Source organism: Arachis hypogaea, chromosome 19 (genome assembly GCF_003086295.3).
Source record: "Arachis hypogaea cultivar Tifrunner chromosome 19, arahy.Tifrunner.gnm2.J5K5, whole genome shotgun sequence".
NCBI lineage: Eukaryota > Viridiplantae > Streptophyta > Magnoliopsida > Fabales > Fabaceae > Arachis > Arachis hypogaea.
The window spans coordinates 115,016,343-115,040,524 of record NC_092054.1 but is presented as its reverse complement, the minus strand read 5'-3'; the positions used below and the strand labels follow the sequence as shown (position 1 = coordinate 115,040,524).

The following is a 24,182-nucleotide window of genomic DNA, read 5'->3' as shown; positions in this document are numbered from 1 at the left end:
GTGCGATTTCTTCCTTGAGCGATGGTTTGATTATGTTGTTGTATTTTAAACTAATAACATAGTATTGTATGACCGCTTGATTAGGAGGTAAGGAAGCACTTATTGAATGTTGATATTTGCTATTTTTGCTAGGGTGTCTCATTAAATTCTCCTCCTTCATATATGTGACAGTTAGCAAGGGATCAAAAAGGAGTAAATGACTTATTGGAACTGAGGTGACGACTAGAAGGCAAGGACTTGGAAGGCGACACCGACCAGAAAGAAAAAAGCTTGAGTACTTTGTGCAGCTAGGAAAGTGAGAAGGGATTCCATTAGGAATTAGGGTTTATCTTTTAAGTTATTTTTAGATCCAAAACAACATCATTTTTCTCTCATTCCAAAAACTAGCATGTTTTCAATTGATCCGATTTTCTAGTTCTGAATCGGTTTTCTAATTCAACACTAGTCTTAGACTAGGTGGATTTACTTACAGATTGAACCGATTTGCAGAATGTATTTTAGCTTTTTCATTTTAATAAAATACCAATTATATCCTCAACAGGCTAAAAAAGGATCCGATTTTGGGTCCAAATAATTGAGTTAAACTCTTTCATGCTTCTTCTTTTTATCGAGAAACTTCTTCAAATTTCGCTCAAATTAGAGTTTATTCACCTTTATAAGCAGCTTCATCCATTCCTCTTATAATCACAATTTCTCTCCTTAAATTCGTCCCTTACGAGACTACAACTTTTTTTTATATCTGATTTATGCTTCTTTCGTTCTATTCCTAATTCTTCTAAACAGAAGAGATTGCTTTGCATATCCATATAGCAATTCAACATAAATATTCATAATCTATAATTCTTACAAGAAGATTTCTACAAATTAATTTATTTTCTTTTCGATTCTCCCTTCCCTTGTTTATGACTAGGATGTACGATGTCAATTTCTTACCCAGTCTATCAAAGTTGAGACATTTCTACGAATATCTTCAATGGTGTCACTCTTCATAGCAATCACTCTATCTTTTGGATAACTTTCTTTAGCTTCGTAAGTAGAACTTGAAAGATTTCACATTCTATGGTGTTAGAAAGCTTCTATTCATTGTAACCTCTGTTACTAGGGGTGTTTATGGTTCAGTTTTCTCATAAACTGAACTGAAACTGCACTAAACCAAACTGCTTTGTCACATAAAAGATCGATTTTAAACCAGTTTACAATACAGTGCATCAATTTAAACCAGTTCATAAAAATAAAACCAGTTTTAATTGAAAAAATCAGTTTAAACTAATTTATAAGCTAAAACTAGTTTTAACACATTAAAAAAAAAAGATTTTATATCTCCTTCCCCTCTCTCTCTCCCTTCTCTCTCTCTTCTTTTCTCTCCCTCTCCCTTCTTCCCCTCTTTCTCCCTTCTCCCTCTGTCTTCCTCTCACTCTCCCTCTCTTTCTCTCTCTTTATCCCCCCTCTCCCCCTCTCCTCTCTCTTCCTCTTTCTTTTCCTCTATCTCTCTCTTTCTCTCTCACTCTCTCTTCCTCATCTCTCTCTTCTTCTCTCTCTCCTCTTTCTCTCTCTCTCTTCATCTCTCTCTCTTTTTTTCCTCTTTCTCTCTCTCTTTCTCTTTCATAATCTCTCTCCTCCTCCTCTCTCTCTCTTCTGCTCTTTTTCTCACTCACTCACTCTCTCTCTCTCTCTCTTTGTCTTTCCTTTTCTTCCACTCTCTCCTCTCTTCTCCCCTCTCTCTCTCCCTTGCACTCTCTCTCCATCATTTCTCTCTCTTCCTCTCTCTTCTCCTTCTCTCTTTCTCCTTCTCTTCTCTCTTTTTCTCTTCTCTCACTCTCCTCCTTTCTCTCTGCCTCTTTAGAGAGAAGAGAGAGAAAAAAAAGAGAAAGAGAGAAGAAGAGAGAGATGAGGGAGAGAGAAAGAGAAAGAGTAAGGGGGAAAGAGAAAGGAAGGTGAGAAAGAGGGAAAGGAGAGAGAGGAAGAGATAGAGAAGGGAGAGAGATAAGGTAAAAAGAGAGAGAAGAGGGGGAGAAAGAGAGAAGAGAGGGAGAATGAGAGAGTGTGAGAGAGGAAGAGAGAGAGAGAGTATGTAAAAACTAAAAACTAATTTTGAAGTTTAAATAAAATTAGTTTTATTTGATTTAAAACCAAACTGAACCATAAAATCAATTTTTAAGAAACTGGTTTTTATAAAACCTATAGTTTTAGTTCAGTTTAGTTAAATCAGTTTTTTTGAACACCTTTACTTTTTTTTTTTAAGGAAAAAGCTCAACACAACAAGTGGAGCATAAGAAGACTACAAAGAAAACCAAAATAGAACAAATAAAGGAACTCCACCAACGCAAAGAAAGCTAAAAATATCCCCCTGTCGTCTTCGCCATTACCATCAACAACAAAAGGGATCCACACCTAGCCAATCCTTATAGTTCATAAAGGACTGATGGATAATATCATTGACTCCTTTACCTTTATTCTGAAAAATTCTTCTATTCCTTTCTAACCAAATATTCCAGATGATCGCACAGAAACACACCATCCATCTCTTACGCTCCTCCTTACGAGTTGGTATCTCAGTCCAACTTAGAAAATATTCCTTGAGCGTCCCCGGACACGACCATTGCCTTCCAACAAATGACACCCATGCACACCAAACCTGCCAAGAAAGATCACAACCACGAAACAAGTGGTGACCATATTCAACACCTTTGTTACATAAAACACATACAACATCTTCTTGGTTTACCACCCCAAACCGACTCAACCTCTCCTTCATGTTGACCCTTCCAGTCAAAGCATACCAGACAAACAGTTCAACCCTTGGTGGAATTAGCCATTTCCAAACTGTCCTAGTAAAACTGTAACTCGCTATATCCTCCGGAATCATTTCCATACTACTCTATCCTCTTTGTCATTAGCAAGAATAACTAGTCTTAGTGTCTCATGCAGCTGGTTCACTAAATCCAACTCACATTGGAACAGCTCTCACCTCCATTGGAAGTTCCATCTCCACTCTAACCCATCCAGAATCCACAATCCTCTATAACGGATTCTGTTTGGTTTGAAATTGAGAAAAGCCTCGGAAATTGATCTTTGAGAGAACCGCCACACAGCCAAACATCCTCCCAGAATCGAGTCCCTCTTCCATCACCAACCTCCATAGACAACCAAGTAGTCATCTTTTGTCTTACCTGTTGATCCTTGAACTGGATATGACAAATATCCTTCCACGATTCCCCCCGGGTAGGTAATACTTGGGATGACAACAACACATTTGGGTTCAGGTTATTACAAGAGCAGACCACCTTCTTCCACAAGTGACAATCCTCCTTCGAAAAACACCACCACCATTTAAATAAAAGGGCTGTGTTGCGCACCATGGCATCCCCGACGCCCAAGCCGCCAAACTTTTTGGGAGCTTGCACCACCTCCCACTTGACCATGGCCATGACATTCCTTCCGTCTTCCTTACTCCATAGAAACCTTCTCTGTAAGGAAATCAGTTTCTCTGCAACAACCTTCAACATTTTATATAAACTCAAATAATAGATAGGGAGGCTGTTCAGTAGGGGTGAGCATGGGTCGGTTTGGTTCGAGTTCAAAGTAAAATTAGAACCGAACCAATTAAAATGTAATTAGTTTGGTTTGGTTTGGATTTGTGTTTTTTTGTGTATGTACCTGAATCAAACCAAACCGATTAAGAACGGATTAGTTCAGTTCGGTAATTGGGTACCCGATGACTTTGAAATTCATGAAAAAATCCAAATTTTTATCTTAAAAATTCAGCAAGTATAATAAACATGTAACATCAATAGAAATAATCCAAACATGTTAAACACCAAATGCATTAAAAACTAAACACATTAAAATCCAAACATATTAAACACTAAACACATTAAAATCCAAACATATTAAATACCAAACATATTAGAAGCTAAATACAAAAGTGTAATAAAAATATATATTTTTTTATTTAATTAATATATGATCGGGTTCACGAGTTGGTTCGGATTCTGCACCCCCAGAACCAATACCCGAACCAATCGCTAGAAATAGCCATCGGTTTGGTTTGGGTTCAGACGGGTAATCGGGTACCCGCTACCCGTGCTCACCCCTACTGATCAGCACAGATTTAATAAGAACCAGCTTGCCTGCTTTATTGAGAACCTTGGCTTTCCACATGCTCAGCTTTTCCTCCACTTTCTCTATGATGGGCCTCTAAGTCTTAACCAACCTCGGGTTAGCTCCTAACGAGATTCCCCAATATTTCACTGGAAGAGAGGCTACTTTACAGCCTAGCACTCTACACATTCGCTGCACCCACTGATCTTCATAGTTAATTGGAATGAGGCTAGATTTATCATAATTAATACTTAGCCCCGACATCAACTCAAAATAATGAAGGATCCTCCTGTAATTCTTGACTGTCTCTTCCTATGGGGGTAGAACAAAACAGTATCATCCACAAACTGAAGATGCGATAGCTGAATATGATCCCTACCAACCACCAGCGATGAAATGCTCCCGTTTCTTACCGCCTTCCCAAGCATCCTATGTAGAACATCAACGACAAGTACAAACAAGAAAGGAGACAGTGGATCTCCTTGTCACAAGCCCCTTTCCATCTTAAACGGCTTAGAAGGCGAGCCATTTATCAAGACTGACATAGAACACGTACTTACACACTCCATAACCCAACCCCTCCATTTCTGTCCAAAACCCGTTTTTTGCAGCACAAGGTCTACAAAGCTCCGCTTGACTCTGTCATAAGCTTTCTGGAAGTCTAACTTTATTATGACCGCTTCCTTCTTCCTCAATTTAATCCATTGAACAGTTTCGCATGCAATAAGAGCCCCATCATGAATCTTCCGTCCCTTCACAAAAGCACTCTGTGTCTCACCTACTAGCCGTGGCATTGTTGCTCGCATCCTCCTAACCAACATTTTCGAGATGACTTTATAAACACAACCAACCATGCTGATCGGCCTCAGATCTTTGATTTCCTTAGCACCAGTAAACTTAGGGGCCAGTGCCACCCAAGTGAGATTAGCATCTGCCGGCAACTTGGAAGTCAAAAAAAATCCAATACCGCTGTCGTAAATTCTGAGCCAATTTCATCCCAACACCTCTTGATGAAGTTCATATTGTACCCATCACTTCCTGGAGCTTTAGATGACTCACAATCCCATACTGCTTCTCTAACCTCCTCTGGAGACGGTTGTACCTCCAAAGCTAGAGCATCCTCATTACTAATCCTTTCCACCAGGCCGTCCCTGAACCCCACCACAGGAGACTCTTCCTGAAGATATAATCTCTTATAAAAGTCTCTGATTGCAATCTTAATTCTAACTTGGTTCCTTACCAGTCTTCCATTAATGAGTAGCGCATCAATCCTATTGTTCCTCCTTCTCGCAGAAGCTAAATTGTGAAAGTACCTCGTGTTCTTATCAATGTCCATCGCATGTTTAGAGTGGGACATCTGCTTCCAATGTAGTTCTTTTCTTACTTACCATTTCTCACAGCAGGCCACAAGCGCCCGTTTTCTAGCCTCCACTGTTCCATCATAAACTCCATCCCGCACCATATCATCAATCTTCTTAATCTCTTCCTCAAACTTCATGATTTTCTTGTTCATTTTACCAAAGTTGTCTTTATGCCATCTTCCTAAAAAAATTGTCAAAGCCTTCAATTTGTCTATGAATTGCGTCTCTTCTAGTCTTCTCCATTCCTCTTTAACCATACTGTGTTGTGATGTTGGTTTTTGTTGTTTGTGCTTAGTTGTTGGATTTTTATAAATTTTTGTTTTTTTTTTTTTTTGTGACCAATTATATATTTGGTTTTGTTCTATAATTTTCGAATTCCATGCATTTTGCTATTTTATTATGCATGATTGCGTGCGTTTTTTTTTTTTTTTGTTAGAATAATTAATGATTTAATATTAGTTGTTAAAATATTTGGATCCCCCTGTTGAGTTTTAATTGGCTGAAGCACTTTGAAATGTAACAATGCATGTGACATGAACTGGAACAGTGTTTTCCAATTAAATTTCTTATTTTGGTGCAGGTTTTTAAGTTGTAGTGATGGTGAAAAAAAAAATAGGAGGAAGAGGCCAAACATTTTGGTGAGCGGTACCCTGAGGACAGAAAAATCTATGACATGTCCTGCTCTAGCTGAAGCCACAGAGCTTTGCCACATCGATGTTGGAGATTTAGTCAAAGACAAGAACTTGCATGATGGCTAGGATGATGAGCTTGATTGTTATATCCTTAATGAAGACTTGGTACTTATTACCCCATTTTTTTCTTTTAGTACTTAAACAAAATTGTTCATTTATTTTTTTGGTTGTCCACGGTATCCTCCAACTCGACAGGTTAAGGACTAATCCGTCGCGAATCAGAGCTCTATTTAAGGATTTGTCGCTGGCCAATAAATTACTGCATGCACAAGGAAGGATTCGAACCCCCTACACTTGTTCATTTATATTTAGCTGCATGAGGATTATTAAGAATCAAATTGTAAAGTTGTGATCTATATATATGGGTTTTGATGAAGTTCTTATAATTATAAATTCATTTTATGTCTGAAGATGTGTATACATAATAACTTAATCCATATAAATTGTAATTGTTAAGTTGTTGTGTTATTTTTCACATTTTAATAATTTGTTAATTTGATACTTGTTATTCTTGATCTTATTATTGTTGTTTTAATTTTGATTTATATTGTTAATCTTAATTCATTGTTTTTCATTGAGTTGCTGTTAACTAAACAGTGTTATTGGTTAGATGACAGTATCACCGAATATAATTCGTTGTTCTTGACATCGAGTTGCTGTTTTGTTCTTAGTTTATGTCTCGTAAATTTTGATCATTAGAGACAAACTTTGATATTAGTATTTTATGTTTGATTATTTTATTGTTATTTGATTTTTGAGTTTGTATTTAGATGAGATTATAATATTATTGTTGATGTAATGTTTTAATTTAGGTGATATTTTAAAATTTATATTAGACTATAATTATGGTTTAATGTATTTGTTTATATTTTATTTTTTATTTTATTATAAAATAATTATTCTTAATTGAATTACAATTAAACCAGTTGAACTAATAAATCAATAAACCAGTAACTAAAATGATTCGATAATCGATTTAGTATTAATTTGGATTGGTTTTTTTGAGTAAAAAAAATAGTACTTTTCTTAAAAAATAAATTATTTTTATCCAATTTAAAACCTATTTGGATACGTATTTTAGAAAAATTACTTTTATTATAAAAGCAAATTATTTGTTTTTTTCTAAAAATTAATAATATCTTGCTTTTAAAAAAAGTAGAAGTAAAAAATATTTTTAATACTTAAAAACTCTTTTTAAAAAGTCTATCCAAATATAAAATAATTTTTGTTTGCTAAAAAAATATCTTTCTTAAAAAAAATAAAGAGATAAATATCAAATTAGCATTCGAAAGATTCTGGCACTGATAAAATGGTACCTGACTTTTGTTATTAACAAAATAGCCCCTGAAAGATTTTAAAATTTAACAAAATCACCCAACCGTGAAAAGATGACGTCACAATGAATAGAAAACGCTAATGTGGCCGTAAGAAAAAAGCTACGATGATGGCAGAAAGCTCTGGCAACGTTTTCGGCAACCTTCTTCTTCGTGTTCACTGCTTCTTCTTCTTCAATACGCTGCTACGTCCCCTTTGTCATGGCAGTTGAAGAAGAAGACCGCCATGGCACGCTGCTGCATTCCGCCACGTTGTTCGTGTTTGCCGCTTCTTCTTCTTCTTCAACACACTGTTGTATTTCTTTTCGCATCTCCTTCCACCAGATCGCCATGGCACACCGCTGCGTCTCTTTTCCCATAGCAGTACCTCGCCGCGTTCTCGTGTTTGCCGCTTCTTCTTCTTCAACACGCTGTTGTGTCCCTTCCGCGCCCCCTCCGCTATGGCAGCACCTCGCCGATGCGTCCCCTTTCGCCATGACAAAGAAAAAGAAGAAGATCGGAAACGTCGCCGAATCGGATCTCTCTTCTGACGGTCACATCAACATTTTTTGTTCACTATAATTTTGTCAAATTTTAAAATTTTTTAAAAATTATTTTTATCAATAACAAAAATCAGATATTATTTTATTAATGCTAAATCTTTTGAATACTAATTTAATATTTATCTCAAAAATAAAAAAAAAAATAAATACTTTCTTTGAAAACCAATCCAAACTGGCCATAGTTTTCAACCTTGCTAATTGGTGACATATATGGGCTACCTTAGGCATTAGTTAGCAGCCACGGTGTCACTTATGACCTTCCTGGAAAGTGGCAATACCTACTTTCTTTTTTCCCATCTTCATGGAATTAATTCCTAATATATATATATATATATATATATATATATGGATTTACACCTTGGGGTTCCTGCAAGTGCAATTCCATCTCATCCTACTCCAATCGCACCCAACAGCTCCACTTTCTTTTTTCAATTTCCTTAAAACCGCTTCCAGGTTCGATTTTGTTTTCCTCCTTCGTGCCCTTTTTATATTTTGGCATTTGATCGATCTGCTAACCCTTGAAATTCATTTGATTTGATTTGGTGCAAGTTGCATGCTTTTTTTGTTATAGTTTAGATATTCGCATATCCTTTTTGTTCGTAATTAATGGGGTTTTAACAGAATCGGTGTTTGATTTAGATTAATAGTCTCAAAGTATTTGAGCAGATAGAGGAATTGGAAGAAGATGGGGGCAATGGTATCGCGGTTCTGGTTCATGTTGTTCCCTGCAAAGGAGTATAAGATTGTTGTTGTTGGTTTGGATAATGCTGGGAAGACCACTACCCTTTACAAGTTGCATCTTGGTGAGGTTGTCACTACCAACCCTACTGTTGGTAGCAATGTTGAAGAGGTTGTCTACAAGAACATTCGATTCGAGGTGCCTTTCACTTACTTAACCTTCTTTCATCAATCCACACCATTCACTTTGTTTTAATGTGCTTATCCTGCTTCAATGCTTCCCTTTCATCTAGCTGTTGTTTACTTATTTAGTATTGTTGGTGATTGGGTAGGGGTTTGTGTATGTGTATAAATGTTTCTTCTCAGTCTTTCATTGGTTTGCTTGAATGATAGATTATCATAGAACATATACAGCAAAAGGTCTTACTAAAGAAAAAAAGAAAAAGAAAGAAAAAAAGAAGAGGGGAGGGGAGAGAGAGAGGGGGGGGAATTTGAATGATGAGTGCATGACAGGGTAATTACTAAAGACTGCATTTGGTATCATCTGAGTCTTTCAAACTTCTGGGTTTCCAACATAATTTCTGGAGATAGTTGGATGAAACGTGTGTACTGAAGATGTTGACGAAATTTGTGAATATTAATCAGTTTTCATGTGTTATTTCTCTGTTTTCTAAGACTGTTTTGGATACCCTTAAGTCTCAAAATATCAAAACACCATTTTGGCCTACTAAATTGAATGTTGGGTGTTTCTGTTTGTGTGGAAATGATCTCCTCTCAATAGTTTACCAGTTACTAATTTTGTCTTAGTTGTTTTACATTAGTATATTGTTAGGAAGGGACGGGGTTAGTTTGTTACTGGAAGATGATAACATTTGTTAGACCTTTCTTTGGATAGAAGAAGAAATTTTATAAGAATAAGAGAACATCCAAAAGATGGCCATCCTTGCATGGATACAAAAGGAATTAGCCAAGAATCAAGATGGGAAAAAAAAAAGCTTACTTAGCTATAACAGTGCATGCCAATCTCTTTGAATATCGGCTAAAGAAACCCCATTAATCAAACATGTCATGAGCACTGAAGCGAAGCTAAGAAAAATGATACTATCCCAAATTAAATCGACAGTTGAAAAGGAAGACATCTCCTTATGACTTAAAACTATGTTTCTACTTCTATTCTTTTGGTTTTGTAAAGAGGCTGACAGTTTCAACCTTCCTTCGAGTTCTTGCTAATTATTTTTCAAATTTGTCCTGTATTCCTGGTGACAATATACATTCTGCATATTTTCATGAAGTTAGCATGTTGTAACTCAGTTCCAAGCTTTGCTACTGTGCGTGGTGACCGTATTACTCACTCTGTTTTCTTCATTTCAGGTTTGGGATCTAGGCGGACAAGAAAGGCTCTGGACATCATGGGCAACATATTATCGAGGAACACATGCTGTGATTGCGGTGATAGATAGTAGCGATAGAGCAAGGATCTCTATTATGAAGGATGAACTTTTCAGGTTGCTGGGGCACGACGAATTGCAGCACTCAGTCATCCTCGTCTTTGCCAATAAACAAGATATCAAGGATGCCATGACACCTGCTGAGATCACCGATGCGCTATCTCTTCACAGCATCAAGGATCATGATTGGCATATACAAGCATGTTGTGCCCTCACTGGAGAAGGGTTGTATGATGGTCTCGGATGGATTGCCGGGCGAGTAACCGGCAAGGCACCATCATGATTGTAGGATTTGCTGGAGTCTTTTCAACGAGATGCATTTTTCATGTACTGAATTGATGTGATTACTGATCAGTTACAAAAGTATATGTATCATTTATACCTTGAAGAGTCGACCATTCAAGCCGAACAAGTGTCTTTGGATTAGTTATGAAAGATTATTCAATAGTTGACTATATATGTATACAATATACTTGAAATTTTAAAATCGATTATGATAGAATTTGTTTTATGTTTGGATGTTAAATAGCTAGAATACTTTAAAAAAAAAAAAACACCGTACTCTCTTTTTTATTTTATTTTATTTTTTGAAGCTAGAAGGAGAAAATTCCTTGATGGACTTTTATCATGGTCAATTAAAGGAGAAAATTCCATACCAATTCTTTGTCTAATGTCATTAGATGGTTGCAAAATTATACAAATACCCCTTCAAATGCCTATTCTAAAATTACACAAATCACAATTTAAATTCTTATTCCGAAATAACATAAATTACAAAACTATCGAGCTTCTTTAATTCTCCGGATTCAACATTATGTGGGTCATCATTGTCCATACCACCATCTTGGAAGTTTTGTTCAACTAGGTCCTTTGTAGCTGCAACAGGATGATGTTGGAATTGAGTATGCAATGAAACTAAATCATGCTCCTTTGGCATCTGCAACAATGTAGAGAGTCAGATGGAGGAAGCATCATGACTAGTATACACAGGCGAAACAAAGTGTCAACCGCATAACTTGTCAAGCAAGAAAGCTACGTATAAAATTTATCATAAAACTGTAAAATACATTACTATATTGCTGTCATTCACCTAAGATGTTGGCTACTATTTCCTTACTGCTGTTAGGCTTTCTTCTTTACACTTAGACAGAGATCCACCCAAACCAAGAGGCAAGTATTGGAATAATAAAGCAAAGTGTAGATTAGGAATCAACATTTGCAATTTATTTATAATTGCCACTACTAAAACCTAAACACACATGCACAAAACAATGTCAGTTAGAGAGCTTGATCATGCCGAACTTGTTTTGAGAGCTACCAACCCTGGACTTGTAACCCTATAAATTATGCAGCATGGCATAATAGAACAAAGGATCACATTAGAGTGAGAAAATCCCATAGTTGTTTTTGACTTAAACCAGATTTACTCGATTCTGGTTTCAGTATAACTTATCCAAATAATTTTTAATCTTTAGCTTTAATTATAAAACCTAACAAACGTTGTTTGGTCTGCCAGTCTGCAGGGACCAAGTTTGGATTAAGAACAAACTAAACATCATACAGAATAAATTTCCACTAGTTTTAAATAATGCAAAATTAAGACTCGATCTTTTAATAACTTAATAATATTACCAGTAACGCCAAAAAACCTCTAAGTATCATTCTGAATGTTATGAAAGGTATTAGTTAGTTATAATTTTACCCTTAACAAAGAGAAAGAGAGAAAGAAAAGAAATATAATATATATCTGTTACAAGGCAAGTCTGCAAAAAAAAGTTTTGTATAGTTCAATTTTGTGTTAATGATAATAAGAAACAAGGATTGAAGAAGAGAAAGTAAAAGAAGGTAGACTACTGAAAAATTTTGCCTAAAAAGAATGAAAAAGAGACATGTTCTTTCTGCAAAATTTACACTAACAAATGTAATAATAAAAGAATCTCTTCTCTTCTTCCTCCTTTCGTCTCCCTCCGAAATTCCATCTCCTCTTCCAAAGCAAATAGTTCAGTTTGAGAAATCCTCCTCTGTGGCAGCCTTGAGAACAGAAAAATGAAAGCGGTTGGCGTAAGGATTCCAGTGGAAGGCAACCTCATGGCCGGACTTGAGAGACCTTCTTTTGACAAAGTCTTTAATCCAATTGGCCATGAAGACATAGCTTCTAGAAGAACCCCATCTCTTGAACACAAGACTGTGCATTGACTGTGTGTCAACGTCCCATATCTCGACCTCCATTCCTTCTTTCTGGTTCTCGTCGTACCCCAACACCGCTGCCACCAGCGGCTCCGCCATCTCCTTCGGAAGCAACAGCCTACTCAAGCTCCCCACGTCGCTGCTGTTCAGCACCTTCTTCAGCTTCCATGGATCGTCATACATCATTAGCTCAGTTGAACATCCCCATGAAAACGACGGTTTCTTGTTTTCTTCCCTTTTTCTCTTCTTGATTCTCTCCAAACATGAAGAGGTTTGTTCACGACATGCATCCACCGCCATTGATAAGCAAGTGAAAGAATCATAATTTTCTTGATCACAAGAATCGCATTCCGCTCCACTTCTCAATCTCAAATGCAAGCAGCAACTCTTTCTCTTCTTTATCATCATTCTTGGATTATAATTATCACTTTGCATTTCTTATTTGAAAGAACCCATACTCTCCTATATATACTAATTTTCGGGAAGTCAAGTTTCAAGTACCATTTCATTTATCATTCATATCTAAATCTTTTAATCAGTTATATCATTTATCTAAGCAATGATATCAATCATTTAGGCCCTTGATAACGAACTTAATTAAGCTACTTTTGATTAAATAACTTAAACAATAAATAATTCTGTTAAAAGTAACTTATAAATAAGTTATTTTGTGTTTGGATTTTTAATTCTAAAAGTATTTATTTTATAGAAATATAATGAAAAGTAAAAGTATTATGAGAGAAGTCATTTTTTTAACTTCTCTATAAGCTTCTAAATAACTTCTTAAAAAATTGTAATTTAATTTTAAAAATTGGACCAGACATTAATACTACTACTTTTCATAAGTCAAAAATAAAAAAAAATTACTTCTAAAGTTTACAAACGGGCCCTTAATATCTTATCTTATTTTAAATCGAACACATCTTTTGAATTTTATCAAAGATAAATTTTATGTTTGCCAAGACAAACCATGGTTTTTTCGATTTTGTTTTCTCCTTCATGCCCTTTTTATATTTTGGCATTTGATCTGTTAGAATATAATTAGGATCAATTAGGATCAATTAGTATTATTTAGTATATCTGAGTATTTATTATAGGAGATTACGTCTTTATTATTACGATTCTCTTAGTACCTATAAATACTCTTTTATATTGTATTATTTCAAACACAACTTGAATAGACAACTTGAATAGACTCAATAATACACAAATCCTTTCTCCAGTTTGATCTCTTCTTTTTAACATGGTATCAGAGTCTGGTTATAAATACTCAGATATATTATCGATACTAAATAATATTAATTGATCCGAATTATATTATCGATCTGCTAACCCTTAAAATTCATTTGATTTGATTCGGTGCAAGTTGCATGCTTTTTTCGTGATAGTTTAGATTTTCACATACCCTTTTGTGTTCGTAATTAATGGGGTTTTAACAGAATTGGTGTTTGATTTAGATTAATAGTCTCAAAGTGTTTGAGCAGATAGAGGAATTGGAAGAAGATGGGGGCAATGGCATCGCGGTTCTGGTTCATGTTGTTCCCTGCAAAGGAGTATAAGATTGTTGTTGTTGGTTTGGATAATGCTGGGAAGACCACTACCCTTTACAAGTTGCATCTTGGTGAGGTTGTCACTACCAACCCTACTGTTGGTAGCAATGTTGAAGAGGTTGTCTACAAGAACATTCGATTCGAGGTGCCTTTCACTTACTTAACCTTCTTTCATCAATTCACACCATTCACTTTGCTTTAATGTGCTTATCTTGCTTCAATGCTTCCATTCCATGTTTCTGTATTTAGCATTGTTAGTGTGTGTGTATATATAATGTTGCTTCTTAGCCTCTCACTGGTCTGATGAAATAGAAATAATAGGCGGAGTCAGTTTTATTGATGCAGAAGGCTTGTAGAAGATGGAGTATACTTAAATAGCTAAAGGTTTTAGCAAGGTTTAGAGAAACTATAGGTGAATATATTAAGAGATATTTAGGGTCTGTTTGGTTTAAGAAAACGTTTTCTGTTGTTCTTTTCAATTTTTCCAGTTTGAAGTCGAACATAAACGTGATTTCTAATAGAATGCTTTAGGGTATCCAAACATGGTAAGTATTAATTTCTTCTAAATCTTTCTTGGCACGGAAGAATTGGATTATAAATAGATGGACCACTGGACCAGGCACAACCCTGTCACAATATTTTTACTTCTTTTTGTTATGTTTTATCTCCAAAGGAATGTTTGCCTTCCTTGATTCTCTGACTCCAAGGCAATCGGTCATTTTTTCGATTCGATATTGTCTCTTGCTTCTATATGTGAAGTAGGATGTCTTTGTCGATATAACCTCTGTTTTGTCATAGTTCATAAATGATTTGGCCTTTATTTGATTTTGTCACTTCTTTGTTACAATCTATTTACGTACTTCTTTCTGTGTCATTCATTTCAGGTCTGGGATCTCGGCGGACAAGAAAGACTCCGAACATCATGGGCAACATATTACCGAGGAACGCATGCAGTAATTGCTGTGATAGACAGTAGCGATAGAGCGAGGATCTCTATCATGAAAGACGAACTTTTCAGATTGCTGGGGCATGATGAATTGCAGCATTCTATCATTCTTGTCTTCGCTAATAAACAAGATATCAAGGATGCTATGACCCCTGCAGAGATCACTGATGCGCTATCTCTTCACAGTATCAAGGATCATGATTGGCATATACAAGCTTGCTGTGCCCTCACCGGAGAAGGGTTGTATGATGGTCTTGGATGGATCGCCGGCCGAGTAACTGGCAAAGTGCCAACATGATTGTACAAGGGTTACTCTAGTCTTTTGGATGAGATTCAATTTTTCATGTGTTGAGTGATAAAGAATCTGTGTATCATTTTATACTTGAGAATCACACAAGCTAATTGTACATTGGTTTCAGTTTCTTTTTTTCAATAAGTGAAGTATAACGTTTAACAAAAGGCATCATCAAACTGAAACTCTATTTACCATACATTCAATGGTGGTGAAAAGGAAAGAAAAAATCTCAAATAATCATTAAGGTATTGGTAATTATGATCTGAAGCACATATAGCTATGTTTATACTATAAATTGTCATCTGCACAAGGAAGCATTCCATTAAAATTTGCCAATAACAATACTGTTTCAAAACTCTCAAATTCTCTGCTCAATCCTGGATCAAAGAAGGTGGGTGAAAAAGAAAAAAGGAAAAAAGAAAAGAAAGGGTAAAACTGTAGCAATGTGTTTGGTGAGGTCTTGGTCAATGAAATATAGCAGGTATCCATCGATCATCAGAGAATCCAGCACCTGCAGCCTTTAGATTCTTGAGGGCCTTCAAACCATCGATCCCATGAAGGATTTAGGGGGCCAATAGTTCTGCCAAATTAGAATGAACATAACTTCTGTTAGAACACAATTCTCAAACAGTTGATGCAACTGAAACAGATGAAGCTATAGGGAGATTTTTACGTTGGTAGTAACGGATCGGGTCTTGTTTCCACATTACTGAGTGTTCTGCAAAAAACAAAGTACCATTTGGAAGTTAGGAGTTATATACTAGAATTGAATGTGCAATAGTCTTTTTGTTTTTTTTTTGTTTCCAAGCTTACTCTTTGCATGGTGCAGATGCTTTATCCATCCTTTCAAGTTGTTCAAGCTCTTCCTGCATTCGATTCATAGTGAATGTTAAAAACAGTTGCAGCATAACTTAGAAACCTAGAATGAAATGGTAGGAATGTGAAAAGGATGAAAATAACTAAAACAAACCAACAGATTTGTAGCAAAAGCAACACAATGACGAAGCACTTTTAATTCCGCGGAATATTCAAAATATGAGCATATATTTGTAATTAGTGAAACCAAAAAAAACAAAAAAAAAACAAAAAGTTGATTCCGGAGAAGCTTAGCTCAAATTGGAACTAAGATCACAATAAGGATTGTTTGTTTACATGATGAAAACTCCACCAGGCTCTGCTTCACCTACACCCTTGAGCTAACCATCTTCGTTCCATCCCAGGAAACCGATGACACATACGCAACACAAAAAAGAGAAGGTAAAAGGCAATGTCGGAAATTGCAAGTCTTTCATCTAGTGCTACACTTAGCAACTCTCTTTCTTAAAGCATGTATTAGGACCTGGGCAGACCGCAGCCCCACACAATATTCTGAAACCTATAAATGCATGCAGAAAACCATGTGTTCAGAATTATAGAAGAATCTTAATAATGAGGTTCTGCTAGACACTAGGGTATATACCGTGCTGCATCCACTTCGAAACAAATCTACACAGCTGGCCACCATAAAGAATGTTTTGAAACTAATATGGATGTCAACCTAATAATCTGAGAACTTAATGCTTGCTTCAATCCTCAAATGTTGAAATGGAGCTAATCTCAACTAAGAATTGACTTGATATGCAAAAGATGTAACTGTTGTTCGACACAATGACTGCTATTAACTGAAAAGGCTTACTGTGGCCCATATCAACCGTATCAATTGACAAATCTGTGAAAGAGCCTAGGGAGCCCATGAAATATCCTGGCAGTACTGTTTTGATCCTCATGTCCTTTGATGTTACAAAGATAATTGCAGAAAGGATTCGTTAGCTCTCTGAACATTCAGTGGTGATTGCATAATTGTGTATCCTTAACTTTTCAGAACATGAACACAAAAAGGAATTCATTCTGATATATAGGTTGACAAACCCCAAATGTGATGTTTCCAGATTGTTGTACAACTAAACTAGAATGTTTTAAGTACAACAAAGGAAAAGGGTCTCTAATTTCAGTTCGATCTATATCAACTTCATACAGGATTCTCCTCAATCCACAATTCAACAGAGTGAACCTTATTACAGCTGATCTAATTTTCCAACTTTTGGTCGCTCATGCTCACAGAATTTTGAATAAGTTACCTTAATCTCTATCTACTTTCTCTTAAAGAGGCATCATAAGGCTAGAAGAACTTCTACTTCCAGAATCAGGACACAATTTAAGATTGACAGCTTGAATCAATTATTTTCCGCGATGAATGTTTCAGTTGTTGATGTTAATAACTGAATGAAAAATTCAAAATGCTAAACCAATAAATTACTGATAGAAAATAACTTGTGTATTTGGATGAACTTATTTTGGGCTAAAAATGTTTAGGACCAAAAGCTTCCAAAATATAGTTTGAGAGAGAGAGAGAGAGAGAGAGAGAGAGAGAGAGAGAGAGATGTAAACTGTGAGACCTATGTTCGAATGAATACCGATTTCAAATAAACCCGTCTCAGAAAATAACATAATGGAAGTCATTGGAAGATTGTACATTCATCATCTACATTAACACGAACTAACTCAAAATCATGCATCTCAATGAGACTTTACTCCCCTTAATTTGTAAGTCATCTAAGAGATTTTATGCACCTTGACACTAATAAATGGACTTACATGCAATTTCTGACAGAATGAAGGGGAAAAAAAGGTAAAAGTAAAAAGTGTAAGCAACACCAATCAGCTCAAATGCAATTAGAAGGAAGTTAAATTAATAGAATATCCATTTAGCTTGTCATTCAAATCATCAATCTACTATTACAGTTATAAAATTGACAATACACCGAGAATGATTATATTGCATATGAATTGTTTAGAAAATAAAATAAAATAAAAGAAGCAGAGTAGAAAAAAAAGGGATTCTAATGTTAAGACTCAACAACTGTGCTGGGAATCTGGACGGAGACTCCGCTTCAATGTCCATACTCATACCTCTTTCTCAAGACAAAATTGCCATCTAAAAGCATATTAAATTCACTAAGCACAATTAAATCCACAAATGATATTGTCACAACTTTGTAAAAAAGTCAGGCTTCAAAAATATTATGATTGCCAGCAATAGTAAGAAAAGTTTTACTGCATAGCATGCGTTTTACTAAATTCCATAGATCAAATTCAAAAATCTAGCTGATAGAACATTACCCCATCAATAAACTGAATCAAAAGCTACTAAAATGTTAACCTATTTACCAACAGAGGCACTGTTTACCAATTTGTCTCTAACAGTATTGACATCACAATGAAAGAAAAGTTCAAAACTTTCACATACCATTTTACCATAACAGACAGAAGAACAAAAGCAAACCATAGGGAGAAAAAAAAAAAAGAAGCACAAGGTTAACAAGTAAACGACACACAAGAGAGAGAACAAACAAAAAGAAAACCAATGAGCAACACCACCACCAAATAACAAAGCTCCAAAACATTATGATTGACGATGAGAAAAAAACAAGAAGATACCTCTAAGAACCTTGCTTCTTGTTCCAACCTCTTCACTTCTGCATGTACCCTATGCTTCCCTCTTGTCTCAGCAGAAGACAAGGACTGAACCCGGTTTGTGATGGGGCTTGTTGATTCAGGCCCACTTGATTGCATTTTCCGAGGCTTAAAAATATAAAAATGGTGGCAATTGAATAAAAACAGAAGGAAAAGAAATGAGAAATGAAAGATCCCTAGCTTCCACCCACCCACACAGAAAAGTTCACAGTTGATGATGACCCACAAAGCCTATGATTCAAAAGAAGGGATATTTGAATGCAAAGGCTCCATCTTTGACGAGAACAAGGATGACACAGAAATCTTTGATCGACCCCATGAATAATCAAGAGTTGGCCATTAAGAAGCCTCTGCAATAAAGACCCAAGTGGATCTAACTAAGGTTTGTACTTTGAAGACACAGATTGAGACAGGTCAGAGATGTGTTTTGTTGGTGACGAAGAGTAGGAATAGAAGGAGAGAAGAAGAATAAGAATAAGAATAAGAATAAGAGCAAACGAAGAAAAGGTTTCAGCTTTGTGGTGTTGGTGTGTGTTGGATGATTCAAAGGCTCAAGCTTTTGGAATTGTTTTCACATTGGGAATGGAATTTGGTTTTATTTTTTATGGGGTGATAAAAAAAATTAAAAAAGAAAAAAAGAAAAACAGAATAGAGTCAATAGACAATAGAGGACTTGGGTTTCAAGAGTGTGTTGAAGTTGTCGTTGTTGTGCTGTGTTGGAGTTGGAGGAGGAAAAACTGAAAAAGCTGTTTCCTTTTTTGTTTTCTCCAATTTTTTTTGGGTGATGTCTTTTTTGTCTTTTTCTCTATGTATTAACTTTTTGAAAAAAGAAAGAAAAATTCATTTATTATTTTCCTCTCTCCTTTACATTCCAACTTTGAGGCTTCTTTTGAGTTTTGAGGACTGAAAGTAGTCTCATGTGGTTCATGTGGTGACTGGTGATGGTGGTTTTTTTCTTCTGATTAGTGTGTGGTGAGTGAAAGAGTTATAAAATAAAAAAATGGTACTAAAACCGTAAAACGTTCACAAACAGACAAAACAAAGGTTACTTTTTTTATCCCTTTTCCATTTGCTCTTTCAATTTGGTAATCAATAAAATCACATGGCCAAATATTTTTTAAATTAAGTTTTTTTTTTTGTGTGACTTTTTAAATTAAGTATTTAATTAAATTATAGCGCTCTGCTTCTTTAAATATATGTATATATATGCATTGTTGCTAATCCTTTTTTTTTTCTCCTTTTAAGCGTGGTAATTGGTAGAGTAGCGTAGGATTTGGAGCTAATCCTAATCCTACCTGCGGATCGAGATTTTTATATAAACTCAATCTTATCCTATTCGCGAATTGAGAATATCTCAACCTTAACTCTACCGTTCTTAATTTACGGATATCCAACTCTATCCGCAAATTGCAAAAAAGATGTAACATTATTATATAAGTTGATAATAATTTAAAATAGAACTTATTTTCATATAAAAAAATACTAAATTATTAATTAATGATCTTCTTTTAGTGGCTAAGGATCTTTTGTATTTAGTGAGAGGTTTTTATTTCAACATCCACTTGAAACATATTTTTATATAAGTATATAACATATACATATATAGGGTGCCCGCACGAGAACCCTATCCGCACCCTACCCAACCTGCTGCGGATCGGGTTGGCAACCCTACCCGACCGAGTGGGGTCGGATTGAGTACCCACGAATAGGGTGCATGTTGCCACCCCTATCTCCTTTCCCCCTTTCGTGATCTTTGTCGAAATCGTCGTCCTCATCTTCTCTTGTTCTTTTTTAACATCATCTTCTTTTATTTTTGTATAATTTCTTTTTTTTTATCCTCCATTATTATCATCATCATTATCGTTGTCGTCTTCTTCATTATCATCTTCTTCTTCTACATATATGTTCATATTACAAAAATTTTGATATACAACACATCAATTTTTAAAGAATCACATACCTAAAACATTGACACTAAACTAACAAAATATATATAGCATAAAAGTTTTATACACCATATAGAGAATTTAGTACATAGCACAAAATTTTTTTAAAGACTACATATTCAAAATATTGACATCCAACCAGAAATTATAGTGCACATTATATAATTTTTTGACGCACAGCACAGAAATTTTTTATATTCAGCACAAAATATTTTAAAGGACCATATCTCTAAAATATTGACTCATCTAATCAACAAATTACATTCGTAATAAAAATTTCTGTGCTATGTACAAAAATTTCTGTGCTATAAAACAAAAATTTTTGTGCTATGTACATAAATTTTTATGTTATATCAATAAATTTATGCTTTGTGCAAAAAAAAATTTGTGTAAATTTGTGCTATGTCAATAAATTTTTGTACTTTCTAATAAAAATTTCTGTACTGAAAGAACATGAAAAAGAAAAAATAGTAACATATAGGGATAAGTACTTTTTTCGTCCCCAAGATCTAGGGTCAAAATCAATTTCGTCTTTAATCTTTTTTTATTATTAAAATCATCCTCAACGTTACAAAACGTTATAAAATCGTCATTTTCTATTTTTTTAGACCAAATTACCTTTAACTATTAATAAAAATAATATTAAAAAAATAAAACCCCACCCCACCCACACTCAGCATCTCTTCGTCTCTCCCCCTACCCCAAACCCACCTCCAATTTCCTTTCCTCCTACTTTCTGACTCTCCACCCCAAATCCCATCCCATCCCATCCCATCCCATCCCATCATCATCATCATCATCATCAGTTCCCACTCCCTCACCCCCTCACCCCACTCCCTCACCCCCTCACCCCCTTACCGTAACTCCCACCCCCTCACCCCCTGTGTCCAACCCGCCGCCGCCAGGTCAAACCATCTTCTTGCTCCCAATGGCCTCCAGAAAGGCTCCTTTTCGCACAATACAAACAGGAAAGAGGCAATCATTCCTTATTTTGTTGTTGATCAATGATCAGGTAGTTGGGCTCTTCCATTTGATTGTGTTCATGTGGCTTATTCTTGCAATGGACAAGTATTTGAAGAAAGCGTTCATAGCTGCTGCCATTAAGTCCACCCTGCCTTCTACGGCTACTGCCTTGATGAACTTCTTTGAGCCTGCCTTCATGTTCATACAGAGATATCTCCCTTTGTTCTATGTTCCATCTTTGGTTGTCCTGCCTCTTTCTGTCAGAAAATAAAGATTAAAACAGAACCACCACCACCCCCACTATCATCATCAACACCAGAACCCACTACCACCCCCACCTCAGAAAATCATAACTCAGAAAATTAGAATTCAAAAAATCAGAAATCACAAATTTTACTTTGAAATCAGAACCCAACATGCACTTTGAACAATAATCAACAAATTCAGCAACAATAATATTCCAAATTTAAGCCAAATCACAAAAAATTAAATTATAGATATTTCATAACAAATTTCACAAAAAAATTCAGAAATTCTATAACAAAAATCCAGTTCACAGAAGAAGAAGCGGGCGGTGAGGGCGAGGAGGAGGAACAGTGGCGGATCACAGGCGGCAGGACGGCGGTGCGACTTCCCTTCCCTCCCCCAAGATCCGCCGCAAAACTGCCACCGTTATCGAGCCCGAAATGGAGAGGAGAAAGCGCGAATGAGAGGATGAGCTGTTCACTATTGCGTCTGTTGCTGCAAGGGATTCGTCGTCGTCGTTGTTGGGCCATCGCCGAACTGCTGCCGCCGTTGAGTGTGCCGTGGCCATGGTGGTCGATGGAGGAAGAGAGAGCCAGAGGAGAAAGAGAGCAAGCGAGATCTGAGGAGAGAGAGAGAGAGCTCGGGAGCAGAGGAGAAAGAGGGGAAACCCATGCTCAACCACCGCCACGCCTCTGCCGCCGAGAAACGCCGCCGCCACCACTGAGATCCACCACCGTCACTGTCGAGCAGAGCCACCCCCTTCTTTCTCTTCCCCCGTTTCTCTCTATATCTCTTTCTTTCCTTTCTTTTTTATTTATTTTATATTTATTTTATTTTATAATTTTTTTAATGAGAGGGGTAGTTTAGTAATAAAAAAATGAAATTGGTAAAAAGGATAATTTTAAAGCGTTTTTGAACGTTGAGGATGATTTTAATAACGAAAAAATGTCAGGGATGATTTTGATTTTGACCCTAGACCTTGGGGACGAAAAAAGTACTTATCCATAACATATACGTGCATTTTTTTTATTTGTACTAATTTAATTATTAAAAAAATTTGTAAGTATAGCATCGCTGTTTATAATAACTAATAAGAGACTCTTCCAAATTATTTTTTCAAATTTTGATTTCATATATTTCCTCTTTGTTTGATGCTTTTCCTTTATAAAGCATGATGTATTAATAAGCAATTTTACCACCGGTAGAATTAGGTTAAATTTTAGAAAAAAAATTAAAAAATAAATTCGTGAAAAATGAGTTAAAATAAAAATTTCAAGCTAAACTAAAATTTATATATAATCCATAAAAATAAATTGAAGTCTTGGAGAGATCATTGCCTTTTTACTATAAATGAGGCTCTGTCCTTATTTTTCTTTCTATTTTTTTTAAAATAGATAATTTTTATTATTTGGTATATTAAAATATTAATACATAGAATATTTTTTATTTTTTATCATTAACTAACGAGTTGTTATATATATAAAATAAAATTTAAAACTTCAATATTTATTTAAATAGGTAACCTAATTAGTTAACTAACCCAAATTAGTTAAAATGAAATAAATTTTTATAATGATAGTTGAAATTCACTAAATTATTCAATTTGATTTTTGATGTTCCAATTTCATCATAATAGTCTCCCAAATTTAGCTCCGGACACCATAATAATCTCTAAAATAATTTTCGATGCTGACTCAGTTGACGGAATGCTGATGTAACTATCGTTTGCCACATTGGAGGTTTTAACGATTAAATGATGTGGCAAGATTACAATTGGACTCAATTTAATTAATTCTTGGGCGTTATAAAATTCTAATTCATTCCCAATGTTTAAGTTACGTTCTTCTTCTTCTTCTACTTAATGAAAACTCTGTGATCATATGCAATTACTTGACATTGAGAATAATATTTAAATTGAGCACATGACAATCTTCAACTGCTATGATGACAAAAACAGTTACTAAAGGAAACAAAAACTCACCAAATCATCACTTGTAATCTGCGACAGCCTAATAACTCTGTGCCTCACTACGAGGGCTAGCGTCTTTCCGAGTCTCTCCTCCACTGAACAAAAGCAGAGCATTCTCATCTCTGGTCGCAATATCAATTCCTTCTTAAATATACTTCATGAAAGTCGCAGATTGACCAAGATTCTTCTCATATGACTCCAAGAATTAAGAATCTTCCTTCTCAATCTTTCCACAGCTAGTACTAGTATAAAAAGAGTGTCCCACAATCATGACAAGGTTTTTCAGGTTTGGAAAAGGGTAATCCTTTGAAGCAAAGTCGAATATACCATAATAGCACTCATTTTACGCCTTGTGATGGGTTCCGTAGAAGGAAAGGAAGATGAGGACCGTTACGCTAAAGTATAAAGCAA

General features: G+C 35.5%; 4 protein-coding genes across 6 annotated transcripts; 2 read left to right on the top strand and 2 right to left on the bottom strand.

The window, feature by feature from the left end:
* The first annotated feature begins 8,204 nt into the window (after nt 1–8,204).
* LOC112777543 (uncharacterized) lies at nt 8,205–10,667 on the top strand. Of its 2 annotated transcripts, none has more exons than XM_025821946.3 (3): nt 8,205–8,483; nt 8,697–8,907; nt 10,080–10,667. In XM_025821946.3, exons 2-3 carry the CDS (start codon nt 8,716–8,718, stop codon nt 10,437–10,439), a joined length of 552 nt encoding a protein of 183 aa, XP_025677731.1. In that variant the 5' UTR covers nt 8,205–8,483; nt 8,697–8,715; the 3' UTR covers nt 10,440–10,667. The 2 variants fall into 2 exon arrangements, with proteins under 2 accessions (XP_025677731.1, XP_025677732.1); XM_025821947.3 differs by having other exon boundaries at nt 8,267–8,483; nt 8,670–8,907.
* Nucleotides 10,668–12,157: 1,490 nt separating this feature from the next.
* Nucleotides 12,158–12,643, bottom strand: LOC112779271 (B3 domain-containing protein At2g33720-like). Its single transcript, XM_025823519.2, has one exon. The coding sequence runs from the start codon at nt 12,641–12,643 to the stop codon at nt 12,158–12,160; it is 486 nt and encodes a 161-aa protein (XP_025679304.2).
* A 1,130-nt stretch (nt 12,644–13,773) lies between these two features.
* On the top strand, nt 13,774–15,556 carry LOC112775515 (uncharacterized). Its single transcript, XM_025819171.3, has 2 exons — nt 13,774–14,038; nt 14,778–15,556. The coding sequence occupies exons 1-2, from the start codon at nt 13,847–13,849 to the stop codon at nt 15,135–15,137; spliced, it is 552 nt and encodes a 183-aa protein (XP_025674956.1). The 5' UTR covers nt 13,774–13,846; the 3' UTR covers nt 15,138–15,556.
* On the bottom strand, nt 15,344–24,045 carry LOC112775516 (guanine nucleotide-binding protein subunit gamma 2). Of its 2 annotated transcripts, none has more exons than XM_025819172.3 (5): nt 23,784–24,045; nt 18,612–18,755; nt 15,948–16,000; nt 15,808–15,852; nt 15,344–15,714 (listed from the first exon to the last, which is right to left on the bottom strand). In XM_025819172.3, exons 1-5 carry the CDS (start codon nt 23,889–23,891, stop codon nt 15,630–15,632), a joined length of 435 nt encoding a protein of 144 aa, XP_025674957.1. In that variant the 5' UTR covers nt 23,892–24,045; the 3' UTR covers nt 15,344–15,629. The 2 variants fall into 2 exon arrangements, with proteins under 2 accessions (XP_025674957.1, XP_025674958.1); XM_025819173.3 differs by lacking the exon at nt 23,784–24,045 and adding an exon at nt 18,839–19,336.
* Nucleotides 24,046–24,182: the final 137 nt, after the last annotated feature.